At 36.5% G+C, this 14,047-nt stretch overlaps 1 protein-coding gene across 3 annotated transcripts in view; it reads left to right on the top strand.

Moving 5' to 3' along the window:
- LOC120955571 (muscle calcium channel subunit alpha-1-like) overlaps positions 1-14,047 on the top strand; it is a 109,621-nt gene that overhangs the window by 35,163 nt on the left and 60,411 nt on the right. For 2 of the 3 annotated variants that reach the window (XM_049610047.1, XM_049610049.1), the window contains 4 exons: positions 4,833-4,985; positions 5,105-5,298; positions 5,429-6,008; positions 6,697-6,922. In XM_049610047.1, the coding sequence (XP_049466004.1) occupies positions 4,833-4,985; positions 5,105-5,298; positions 5,429-6,008; positions 6,697-6,922 (1,153 nt within the window). Of the gene's footprint in view, positions 1-4,832; positions 4,986-5,104; positions 5,299-5,428; positions 6,009-6,122; positions 6,358-6,696; positions 6,923-14,047 lie in introns of those variants that run through there. The other variant, XM_049610050.1, reaches the window with a different exon arrangement.

The following is a 14,047-nucleotide window of genomic DNA, read 5'->3' as shown; positions in this document are numbered from 1 at the left end:
CGTTGCAAATTTGCATTGATCCAACAGCTCTGAACAAATGTATTAAACGAGAACATTTTCTCATTCCTATTCAACAAGACAACAGAAGTGGTTTCTGGCAATTGGAGCTAGACGCGAAAATTCTGACTTGACAACATTCAAGACACCTTTTGGGCAATTCCGATGGAATCGAGTTCCGTTTGGGCTAAAGCGCACCTGAAATGTTTCAGCGGAAAATTTTTTTTCGTTGATATCCCTGGTGCGGAAATTTATTTTGACGAAATGGCTATTGGTGGAACAAACGAGACTGAACATGATGAAATATTGTTTCAAGTCATGCAGCGAGCTCGTGAAAATAATATCAAGTTCAATCAAAACAAAAAAATCAAAATTTATACCCAACTTTATTTATTTATTTATTTATTTATTTATTTATTTATTAACGTTATCGGGCAATAGACCTAAATAACAGATACAAATTCTTAATTAATAACAACTTAAACATAAATAACACTAGCCCTTTACAACTGACGAAGGTGAGAAACAGGGATATGAAAATCTGCAGATGATTCAAGTCTATTGTAGCTGACACACATTTTAATTAAAGGGTCGTTAGCGCCAAATGAAGAAGATCGAAATGGGATCCTGATTAAAGACCTGCTTCTAAGATCCCTAGTAGGTGCAGAAAAACTGATCAGATTTAAAATTTCAGGTGCATCAATAAGCCCATTTAATAATTTATGCATGAAAATACATTGAGCATTCTTTCTCCTGTGTTCTAAAGTTTCGAGACCAAATAACTGACACCTGACATGGTACGGGGGGCGTGGCATTTGGTTTGACCATAGAAAACGATAAAACATAGCGCGTGTCGCCTTTTTCTGAACTTTTTCTATCATGTCTATATAGGTCACTTGGTTTGGACACCAAACAACGCAAGCAAATTCTAGTATAGGACGGACTAGGGCACAGTATAACGATTTAAGACAGAAAGGATCTTTAAAGTCGGAAGAAGCACGTAGAATAAAACCTAACATATTTAATGCTTTTGAGACGATTGTGTGGAAATGGCACGATAATATAAGTTTACTGTCTAACATTATTCCTAAATCACGAGCTACAGATGACCGCGGCACACTGTTTTGACCTATTTTGTAATTAAAAGTTATTGGAATCCTTTTCTTAGCGAAAGTAATGCAGTTATATTTTTGTACATTCACAAACATTTCGTTATCATGGCACCACGTCAAAAAACGGTTTATGGAATCTTGAAGTATTTCGCAGTGATTTGAATTTTCAACAGCAAGGAACGTCTTAAGATCGTCTGCATATAGTAAAACATTGACGTTGGGAACAGCAAACACAATATCGTTAATATATATAATAAATAATAATGGCCCTAATATGCTTCCTTGTGGAACACCAGAAAAGTTACAGAAAGGGTCAGAACAAGTTTTTCCAATTTTTACATTAATGCAACGGTTCATTAGGTAGCTTTCTAACTATGCCAAAAAATTTGTGTGTACACCATATTTTAATAATTTAGCAAGCAATAAGTAGTGGTTGACCTTGTCAAATGCAGCGCAGAAGTCGGTATAAATGACATCAACCTGGAGGCCCTTGTCAATATTGGAGTAGCAAAATTGAAGCAAATGAAGCAGGTTAGTTTCAATCGAACGTTTAGGCATGAAGCCGTGTTGCATAACAGATATAACAGGCAGGAAAGCGTAGGACATGTGGCGGAACATAACTTTTTCAAACAGCTTACTACAAGCACATAACATAGAGATTCCGCGATAATTACATATATCAGATTTGTCTCCTTTTTTAAAGACAGGAAACATTAAAGAAGATTTCCATATTTGCGGGAAGCATTACGACTGTAAGGATTTGTTGAAAAGTTGAGTCAGAATAGGCAAAAGAGCAGCCTTACAGTGAATAAAAATTGCACTAGGAATGTTGTCTGGCCCAGAGGCATACGAAAGCTTCAGTTGCGATATGGCAGCATCGACTTCATCTTCACTGATAATAGATGTGGATAAGTCAACTGCGTCGTTGATTGCGGAAAGTGCTGAAGATAGGTTGAGAGGTTTCAAAGAATTGCAGGTGTACACGGAAGCGAAATGTTCTGCAAAACCTTTGCAGAGGTCATCTTCACCCGAAATGATGTTTTCCTTGAAGTTCATTACAGCTGGAAGACGGTCGCAGGATTTCTTATTTCGTATGAATGCACTGCATTACTCAGGATTCATTCGGCTCCGAATTTTTTACCGAACGGTTTTGCACGGCTCCGACCTTAGAATGTTACATCATTGATGTTCGATTGGAACCACTTCTGTTTTTTTTTCATAATCATGTCACCATAAATGGTAATAATAATGATTGTAGCCAAGTTTGAGTTATTTGTACCTCTCATTCTGCAATGCGAATTAATGTACTTTCCAACCACTCCAAAAATCAAAACCAAAATCATATGATTACGCTTAAGTCTAAACGATTTAGATTAAGGATAATAATAATCGAAATAATCGAACGAAAAATCGTTCTTGTTAAAAGAATTGAATATACCACCAGAACACTTGGAACTTGGAAATTAGCGAAAAATAATGTTTAAACACGTTTTATTACAATTTTTCTCTTGATCTGTCAAAAAATTGCAGGCAAATAATTTTGTTATTCATCCAACGATGGATAACTTGGATTGTTTGAAAAAGATTCGCCACAAGTTGCTGAAATTCCCCTACCACAGTGAAAAAGTGTGTGTGACAGATATTTTCTAGCAGAACTGCCGTAAGAGAACACCAGTAATGAAAAATATAATAACATTGAAAGCACATTAAACATTTTTTCTCATACAAAAAAGAGCACATATAAAAATAACATCGCGAATTTGTACATAACACACGATTCCAGTTAATTTGTTTAACAATAAAAATCTAAAAAAGTATTTCACATAAATATTGGGGTATATTTTCCATTCTCCACTTTGCGGGCCGCGAATCACTGAAAATGTGTACTTGCGGCCCTCTGATGAAATAAGTTTGACACAGCTGGTGTAATGCATGACCTCATACGAACAAAGCCGAGAAGTAGGAAGAAGTTCAGTGGCAGGGTGTATGAAAGCTTTGCTGGACCGAACTGCTCTAGGCGGATACGAGACAACTAGAAAAAAATAGAGCGGGAGATACCTTAAAATCCCTCGCATTGCACGACGAGATGTATTATCATAATACTTGACTACAAGCTATGAAAACTTACAATTTCTGTAAAAATAGTTTTATCCCGAAATTTGTTCTAAACTTCCCATTGTGCAATGGCGAGCGCGCGGGGCGTGCGGCTGTTCTCACTTTGAACATTCTTCTAAGTAAAGATGATTTCCTATTTTTTGATGATCAAGTCGTTCCATCATTCCTGTTACGCTGGAACAGGTTACGCTGGTGGGTTTCACGAGAGCGCGCTGTAAAAACATCACCTAAGGTCCGCTACGATGGTTTAATGCGATTATTTTTGTACGATGAAAGTAGCTTTGTAGATCAATACCGCCACAGCGTGCTTCAGAGCCTGCTACATTTTTCAGGCATTCTATGGTTGAATCGAAAAGGCTGAAAGTGAACTGATTATCGTCCTGGTTTGCGACCCTCGCTAGAACAAATTTCGGCACCGCGAGTCGAAAAATGGGCCAAAAATTTGAAATAAAGAGACATGGTGCTACTGGTATAGTGTTAGTTAGTGTGTTTTATTGATGGAAAAGTCTCTTATGTTGGGGACAAATCAATGAATGCATTATACCGCTTACTGTAATTGTATAAACCTTTGTTTTACGTGATTTGTAGTAAATCATGAAGAAATAGGAAGAAGATAGATATAAAATCAGTAAATGCAAGATTTCTGCAAAATGATTTTAACATCTTTTTGTCTTATTTTTTAATTTGTATTGTATTTGTATTCGTTATTACATGACGCATTACGACGCGCGTTTCCGCGGGCGCGTTAAAACGCGAATAACAGTTCCGTAGAGATATCCAGCATGAGCATCTCTGCAGATCCGCGGTAGCGCGTTCGAATAACATTTCAGTTCTATGGCTGAATTGATATATGCGTTTCCGCGGGCGCAGAAACGCGCATCGTGTGTGTGTGGCCTTACGATAGAGCGAATATAAGGTTGTAACAAAACTATAATGACACTTCATAAAATAGGTTGTCTGTTGCAACTAATGCATTTATGAATCTTCCAAAAATACAAATAACACATTTTAGGATGAATCTTCAAAAATAAATTGTTAAATGATTTTCAAAAAGTGTTTTTATAACTTTCATTTTGAGGTATTATGACTTTTCTGAGGAAGTTATAAAAATATTAAATTTTTAAAAATATTTTTGTAACCGAAAACCTGATTTAAAAAAAATGTTTATATTGTCATGAGTGCGTTATCAATTTAGTGCATAACGGATCAAAATAGATCTGATCAGGCAAAAAAGAAAAAAAAAACCTAATCAATGATTTTTTTACCAGATCCCATTGTCAAATTATAGTTTCAAAATGTGTTCTGCCTAACCCTCCTGGAAAATTTTCTTTGTATCAAATGATTTTGAAATGCATTAGTAACTTAAAAAAAATTTTTCATTTGTATAATGTTTGATTAGATCTAGTTTTTGAAAAAAGTATGATACAACAGTTTTAACATTTTGAAAAAGTACAAAAAGATGTGAAATATCATTTTGCACAAATGCATGTTTGCATTCACTATTTTTATCTATCTCTTCCGGATTTAACGCAAATCGCAAAAATGGACCTTGTGCGACATAAATATGATCAAGGAAGGTGTTGTAACAATTTAATATTTTATTTTTAGGTTTACAGGTAGTACTCAATTCCATTCTGAGAGCAATGGTACCACTGTTGCATATTGCATTGCTTGTATTGTTTGTAATAATAATTTATGCAATTGTGGGACTTGAGTTATTTTCTGGAAAAATGCATAAAACTTGCTTTCACAATATTACAGGTAAGCATTGTTTGAAACACACATATTTAGTGGAATGAAAAACAAATGGAATAGTCGAGAACTTTTAAAATGCATCGATTTAGTGATACAATCAACATTTTATGCTCAACATTTTACAGAGGACATGATGGAAGACCCAACGCCATGCGGCGAAGGTGGTTTTCAATGCAGCTCCATAGGTGTTAACTGGGTTTGTCGCTACTATTGGGAAGGACCTAATGCTGGAATCACAAATTTCGACAACTTCGGATTATCGATGCTTACTGTGTTTCAATGCATAACATTAGAGGGATGGACAGATATGTTGTATTACGTAAATATATATATATATTTTTTTAAGAAAACACTAACACATTTGAAACCGAGGAAACAGTTAATTATAAGCTAGAACATTATTAAAGAATTTTTTTTATATTTTCTTTCCCCCCCTTTTATGAACACAGATTGAGGATGCAATGGGAAGCAATTGGCAGTGGATATATTTTGTGTCTATGGTAATTCTTGGTGCGTTTTTTGTAATGAACCTTATTCTCGGAGTTTTAAGTGGTGAGTTTTCCAAGGAGCGAACAAAGGCGAAGAGTCGTGGCGATTTTCAGAAACTTCGAGAAAAGCAACGAATTGAAGAAGATTTGAAAGGTTACTTAGACTGGATTACTCAAGCAGAAGATATTGATACATACCAGGAACCACCGTCACCAGGAAAAATGATGTCAGAAGGATTGCTGAAGGGTACTAGAGCAATGCTCGCTGGTTCAGGTTCCTCCGTTTTCAGTGGTTTATCTCCCAATTCTACTGAAGGCTGCAATGAAGCAAATATTGATTATGTACAATCTGCATCGAAGTCGTGGTATAATCAACATTTCCGTGCTTATGATCGGCTGAATCGTAAGATGCGCCGATCCTGCCGAAAGGCAGTAAAATCACAAGCATTTTACTGGCTCATCATAATTTTGGTTTTTTTAAACACTGGTGTACTTGCAACTGAACATTACCATCAACCTCAATGGCTGGACGATTTTCAGGGTATGTATGCGATTTGTAATCAGACTATCTCTTTCAGTCGACTTCAGAGCGGCTGCAAACCTTTTCGATTCAAAAGAAAGCTATATGTTACTATTTTAGATTTAGAGATATAATTGTAAAGCACCCATGCACCTGTTGCACCGTGACTAAAGGCAGTAATGTTTACACTTCCCGCTGCAAACTGAATCCGTTGTGATTAATTCAAACGGTCAGACGCTCATTTTGATTTGAAACCAGGAGTTTAGGGCAGAATTGTGTAAGAAGGTGTTGACCAACTGGTGGATATCATATATTGGAGGCCCGGATATTATTTGCACTGTTGTACGCACGCAAGCACAAAACAACGCATGTAAGCAAGCATTACTACAAAACTTAAATGAATAGTTGCTTTTTAAATTGAATAACATGTTCCTTAAATAGATATGCTGCAAAGCAACTAATAACCTAATGCCTTAAAAATTGACAAACTGTCAATCCTAAATACCATGGAAAATTATAGCTTGTGATTTAAATGAATACTTGTTAAGCTTAATATGTATTGAAAACGCTTTTTTGCGCAGTGTTTAATTGATTAATGAGCCTATGAAAAAGCATTTTGCAAAATTGTGTTATGTTTCTATTCGTAAATGACTCATATTTCGCTGTAAAAAATGGGAATAACAATACCTTATATGCTTTTTTTTTTCAGAGTACACCAACATGTTTTTCGTGGCGCTATTTTCATTGGAAATGTTTCTTAAAATGTACAGTTTAGGGCTGCAAGGATACTACGTTTCGTTGTTCAATCGTTTCGATTGCTTCGTCGTTATTGGTAGTGTAGTTGAAGTTCTTTTGACCAACACTCAACTGATGCCTCCGTTGGGTATATCTGTTCTCCGTTGTGTGCGGTTATTGCGTGTCTTCAAAGTGACCAAGTATGATTTGTTTAAATATTTAACTTGATTTAAGTTAGTTTAATGTAAGTACTTAAACTGAGCAGTTACTCAAAGCATCATTCCGTAAGCTGCTATTATATTTAATACCCCTTCTTTACCAATTATCCGCAGTAGGGGAACTGGGGGTAGCTCCGACACCTTAAGGTTTTTGCTCTGATTGCAATACTTTTGCCAATGTAAACTTACTAGTAGACATCGAAAAAGCTTTTTTGGTGTATTATGTACCATCTTACGAGAAACTACGGTTCCTGGATTGATTTTGATATCACTTTGATAAAAATAAAAAAGTGTGTTTTTTGTTGCGTCACGACTGTAGTGCGGGTAAGTTCGACACCATGATGGGGTAAAATCGACACCTTGGGGGTGATTTCGACACATTGGTGTTAGCTTTTAAAATAACAAACTCTGATGGCCTGTAGTTTTCATTGAAGTTCAACAAAGTATTTCGTACCAATTTTATGAAAAATTAACACAAAACAGTTATGAAATATACGAAAAAAATGAAGATACAAGCAAGAACAAAAATTTCATTACAAATAGCATCGGACCAGACTCCATATAGTAGAAGCTGCGGCAATAGCATCTGGTTTACGGAATAATTGGTTAAGATTCCATTAAAAAAATAACCTGGCCATCTTCCAGTAATCTTTTTCTTTTTTTATAAAATCGAAGGGTGTTCAATTTTATTTTTCTCTGCCAACTCGAAAGCCAAAAGGCGAACATCGGTCAATGTGATTCCAAACCAGCGACTATTTTTTCTTCAGTTAAGATTACCCGGCTTAAAGTCAGCCTTAAATACGGTCAAAGCCATAACAATATTAATTTTCATAAGCCTAAACCATATACAAAGTACATGTTTTGAGTCCGAGTTTGGCAAACGTTCTGTGAGAGAATAATAGCTAAATTCCATAATTATAACTTCCTAGGTTTGTTGACATCTTGAATTTTAAAGCTTCTACGGTATTTTTAATTGCGTGTTTGTTCAGCTTGATTATTACGTTTGTCGTACATCGTTAAGGGACATCTGTATAAAATACAGGCACTTTCAAATTACGATATAAACAAAGTTAACATGCTACAAATAAGCATTACCAAGTGGGGTGTCGAATTTACCCCCATTGGCTGCACAAGTTTTAGTGACATTTTATATTATAAAGTTTAATATAAAAATTACGCCCTGTGATACAGAACTAATCAATAGTATTTATAAAACAATACTATTAACACGGAAACTATAATTTTGTTGAAATAACGCCACAATTCCTTAAGTCCCAGAAGTAAAAACTTACATCGGCTGTCAATCAGAACCACCATGTGTTTATTTTGTTGTTTTTTGACAATTGACAGGTTTCTGATCAGTGAAATGTGACTCAAATATTCGAAATAGTTGACATAAATAATATGTACAGTAGAACGTCGATTATCCGGGGGCGGATTAACCGGCGGGCGGCTTAACCGTGCGTATAAATGTGACAGCTGTACGTACAGCGAACATTTGCAGCGATAGTCAAGTGGGCAACCAGATTTTTGTGCAGCTCTAAAGTGATATTTTCGAAATTCATTTTTGTTCATGAGCAGTTGTTAAACCTATAGTTATTGATTAAAATAATATTCTACTAACGATTAATCGATTTATTCAAGTTAGATTAATTATAAAACTAATAAAAAACTAGCAATAAAATAATTTTTATATGAAAATGACATTTCTTGGACCATTATTCGTGCAAATCGATTAACCGGCAACCGTCCGGTCCCGAGCTGCCCGGATAATCGACGTTCTACTGTATTAGTTTTTTGTCTTCAAAAAGTTCTATAAATACAAAAACGGCAAGGTGTCGAACTTACCCGCAGTGTCGAACCAACCCCGACTTCCCCTACCCGGTTTTCTCTATATGCGAATTTAGGCCCGTGTCTGTGCTCCATCGCATGCGATTTTGCCGCACGTGCTGTCAAACGCTTTTTCGTATAATATTGCGATTAATTGGATGATTTTAATAATATAACGATTATGAAAAATTAAATTGAGATTGTTCCTACAACTACACCACACATTTAGTTTGACAGATAAAATCGGATGCGGCGTCCGACGAAATCAAAAATTTTTGATTCCGTCGTACGATGAAATCGCACGTCCGACGTTATCTGTCAAATCCCATATAAAATTTTGACAGGCCTTCCGATAAAATCGCATCCGATGGAGCACAGACACGGGCCTTACTCCATTCCTCCAAATTGAACAGCTTCATGTGCTTTGTTTGATTGTTCATTAATTGTAGTGATTGATTGTTGTGAATAATTTTATTTATGTTATGCTCTTTTTGAATTTCACTGATGTTCAAAAGGCGTGTTGTATTGAATTAGTGCAAAAGCCTGTTTCGATATTTTTCGATCCTCGAACCAGTAGTATAAACTCTTTTGCAAAGAAATCCGCTATACGCGAAAGTTCGAGATATGCTACTGTACTAGGTCCCGTGAGTCAGCTTACACCGTACAATAACTCTACCCAAAGACTGTGTAGGCACGAGGTCAAATATATTAGTCAAATATATCAATAATATATTGATTAATATCAAAAATCAATTTATCCATCTTGGATGCCATTTGACATTGGAAAGCCCTGGAAAACTCAACAAACCTTTACATGATTATTATTAAAAGAGGCATCAATACATTTGGAGAAACATTCAATAACCATTTAAAAATTTTGGTTTTGTGATTGAAAATTGTGATGACCAGACCAGATGAAAACGGCTCTTACCCTTTTATAACACGATGCGCAATCTCAGATTGCGCATATATTCGTTTTATCAAAACATATTAGCGCGTGGCCACGGAGCTGAAAAAATGTTGAAAAAATTTTCAACTTTGTCAAAATTGCTTGTCAACTGCAAAAAAGAGCTTTTGTCGTGGCCGCACCAAAAACATACACAAGAGCGACAAAAAGCTCCAACATCTGAATATCATCGATATTTTGTTTAAGAAGCACTAACTAGTTACATAAATCAATTAGAATCATGCATTTTAGCATTATTATCATAACAATGGGTCACAACTGCGCCAAATAGCTGTTTGTTTACGCTTTTTCACGAACGTCAATTTTTGTCAACTTTTGTCAACTTTTTTTCCTGGCTGCTCCAGGTCACAAAATTTTGACAAAATGCTGACAAATTTTTCAAAATGTGAGCTTTTGTCACTTTTTTGAGCTTTTGTCAAAATTTTGTGACCTGGAGCAGCCAGGAAAAAAAGTTGACAAAAGTTGACAAAAATTGACGTTCGTGAAAAAGCGTAAACAAACAGCTATTTGGCGCAGTTGTGACCCATTGTTATGATAATAATGCTAAAATGCATGATTCTAATTGATTTATGTAACTAGTTAGTGCTTCTTAAACAAAATATCGATGATATTCAGATGTTGGAGCTTTTTGTCGCTCTTGTGTATGTTTTTGGTGCGGCCACGAGAAAAGCTCTTTTTTGCAGTTGACAAGCAGTTTTGACAAAGTTGAACAATTTTTCTACATTTTTTCAGCTCCGTGGCCACGCGCTATAACATTTTGAAAAAATTTTCAGCATTTTGTCACTCCCGTTCAAGGTGTATGGATATTAGGAGGTGAAGTGCTTCAGAGCAAATTGACATTTCACGACTTGACATAACAATACTGGGGGCTCCGGTATAAAAATCGGGAAGGGCTGGAGGGGGGTATAGAAAATTGTATACGATTTGACATAACAATACTCAATGATGGCGCCCGGCAAACGCGCTAATAATTCACCTCCTCAATAAATACACCTTGCTCCCGTTGCCTTTCGCTCAAGGTGTATGGATATTAGGAGGTGAAGTGCTTCAGAGCAAATTGACATTTCACGACTTGACATAACAATACTGGGGGCTCCGGTATTAAAATTGGGGAAGGCTCAAGGTGGATTAAAAATATCAGGTGGTGAATTAGGGCCTTTGGGGGGTCGCCATAGTTGAGGGACTTTACGTCATTTTAGAACCGTTAACCATTGGTTTCCGCACACAAAACTTAGCAAAGAGAACAGATTTCTTTGTTATTATGTGCATTTTTGTGTGTTTATTGATTTTATCGAAAAAATGAGATATATTAACAAAAGATCTGATGATTTGTTTATGCACAAAATTTAAAACTATTTAAGTAAGAGTTCTAATCTCACGTAAATTGTCCATGCGGCTCGTAGATAATGAGGAATTAATATGAAAATTGAAAAAAATAATTGTTTCTTAGTTTTTATTATCAAAAATGTCGAAAATCCAATGAATTAGAGAATAAATTCACGGAATAACACAAAGTAACACACTATAAGCTATGTTTTAATATTGAATAACAACTCGCAAAGTCCAAAATATATTTTTAAAGAATATTTAATCGAAAAAATGGGGTAGATAAATTATATCAACAAATTTAATAAATGTAAACAAAGTTTGAATCCTGGGGACCTTACGTCAAGTGACGATTTGTCAAAATGCACTAGAGTCCACCACCTGATATTTTTAAATCCACCTTGGGAAGGCTAGAGGGGGGTATAGAAAATTGTATGCGATTTGACATAACAATACTCAATGATGGCGCCCGGAAAACGCGCTAACAATTCACCTCCTTAATAAACACACCTTGCTTTCGCTTTATAGTATGTCATTTCGCGTAGCCAACCCTGAGCTATAAACGTCATTTCCATACAATTTCAGATTGCGCCCGTTCCTGCACAGTCCTTGGACTTTACACATAACTATAATGTCCCGCTAAACATTGCGATGGTTTCGAGAAGTATCTTCTGCGCGAAATGTTTAGATTTTGTTCATCTTTATGTTAATAAATTTATGTCATAAAATTTATTTCCTTCGCTGTTTGTCGTATTTGGCAAGCTATATAATTATGACATTATAAATGTTCTAGGGTTGCTATAATCAAAACATACTCGCCATGCAATACAGTGATTTGCGAAGGTGCGCGAGGGCTCGCACGTCATACAAGTTCACTACCCCAGCGACCTCGCATATAATGGATGGTATTATTGAATCCGTTCGTAGCGGCGGCGTACGTCCCGACACTCATTTTCTTAACGTACTAGATGGTTGCTATAGTTATTCACCGCGGCGTTGTAGGAGCGGATCCCTAGAATTTCATGTGAGCGCCGTACGTTCCCGCTACGAACGGATTCAATAATACCAGCCAATAGCTTGTGAGCCTAGGCAGGTATTCCGCCTCTAGTTTTAGCAGTTATAATTATAGCATCCCGAGAGCAAGTATAACGGCCAAGCTACACGTACCGGACGACATCGGACGATGCTATAAATCCGCTAACGCCAACTGTCAAATCTCATACAAAATCGGCCCGATGTGATCCGACACGGCCCGGCCCGACGCAAATCTCTTGCTTGCGCTCCTACGTTTTATGGCATCGTCCGATGTCGTCCGGTACGAGTAGCTTGGCCGTAACAGTGCGATTTGTAGCATACTAAACACCTGAATTTTGACATATGTCAAAAATCAACTTACAAAATCCACAAAAAATCAACTATGAAAAATCTGATGAAATTCGTTAACGGCTTTAATGAGTCCATTGATGATAGAATGCAAGTTGAAGCCATTTACACGGACATTAAGGCGGCTTTTGATAGCGTGTCCCCCCCTTTATGGTCAGAACTTCGAAAGAGTGTACTGTGAAAAGGTTCTAGGAGTCCTCCTAGATGTTAAACTCTCCTTGGAAGAACAGATAGACCAAGTAGTCGCTAGTGGCAATCGGCTACTTGGCTTGCGTCATGAGCGCGAGCTTCATGATCCAATGTGTTTCAAGATACTGTACTTCACATTTATCAGACCACTGCTGGAATACTCTTGTATTGGAGTCCTTTCCGTTTTAAGTTCGTAGGCTGAAATTTCAACCTGTCAGCTGTTTGCATTGTATATCAGTTTTCGAGCAGCTATCTAAGTGGGAATAATATACTGGTAGGCTTATCCCAAGCATAGAAGGCTGATTTTTATCGCTTCTGTTTCTGAACGAAGATTTTAACAGTGTTATGAGTATTCGTCACGCCTTCAGAAAGCTTGTTTGAATTAAAGTTTTCACCCATCCTGTCAAAAAGTGATATGAAAATTTGGATATAAAAAACATGCTATGAGACCACCTGAACTACATACAGGTGTCCCCCGAGATACGACTGTATTTGGGACCGAAAAAATGTCCCAAAGCAAGGTGTAAGTCGAAAAAGTCGTATGTCGAATATCTATGAATATTAAGTTTATAACCGAAGTTGAAGAGTTGGAATTTATGATATCGTGTATTTTATTTAAAATAATGTTTGATAATGTAATAATTATATTTTAAAAACCGTACACAATATCGATATTCCAGATAGGGTAGTTGTGGAATCTTTGGAAATGTGTGTATAACGGTTATCAGCCTAGATATTCAAAAAAATACATAAATTTCTTGTCAATGACAACTTTTAACTGTCAAAATCAAAATCGTCGTATCTGCGAATCTTCGTAATTCGAGGGGGTCGTAACTCGGGGACGCCTGTACACTTTGATTCTAAATTATACCACGTGATCTCTTCAATGCACCTTAGGGTAAATGTAAACAACAACGTATTTTCGAGCAGGTACTCGAAACTAATTCTAGCTTTGAGGTTACCCGCTGCGCAAAGCGACGGAAGAAATCAAGGCGTTCGGAGAATTTTATCATGCCTTCTTTATCCCTCCAACCCCGTCAAACATTGCGAGGGTTGCGAATGATATCATCTGCTCGAAATCTTATAGTATTGTAAATAATCTTTGATTTTTATTCATGGATTATTTTTTTTTTTGCGGTAGTATTTATCGAAAAGATAACTATTTAGATTTTTGTGGATTTTTTAAAATAAAATGACAAAATTCAGGTGTTTAGTATGCTACAATTTGCACTGTTATACCTGCTCTTAGGGTGCTATAATTATAACTGCAAAAACTACGGGTGAAAAAACTACCAAGGCTCGCAAGCTCTTTAATGCGAGGGCTCTGGGGGGGGGGGGCGAACTTGTATGGCTTGCGAACCCTCGCGCGCCCTAGCAAATCGCTGTCAATTGCATGGCGTGACGGCAAATTT

The sequence above is a fragment of the Anopheles coluzzii genome, chromosome 3, assembly GCF_943734685.1.
Source record: "Anopheles coluzzii chromosome 3, AcolN3, whole genome shotgun sequence".
In the NCBI taxonomy this organism is placed as follows: Eukaryota; Metazoa; Arthropoda; class Insecta; order Diptera; family Culicidae; genus Anopheles; species Anopheles coluzzii.
The sequence above is the reverse complement of the archived record's forward strand: the minus strand, read 5'-3'. Positions and strand labels throughout refer to the sequence as shown.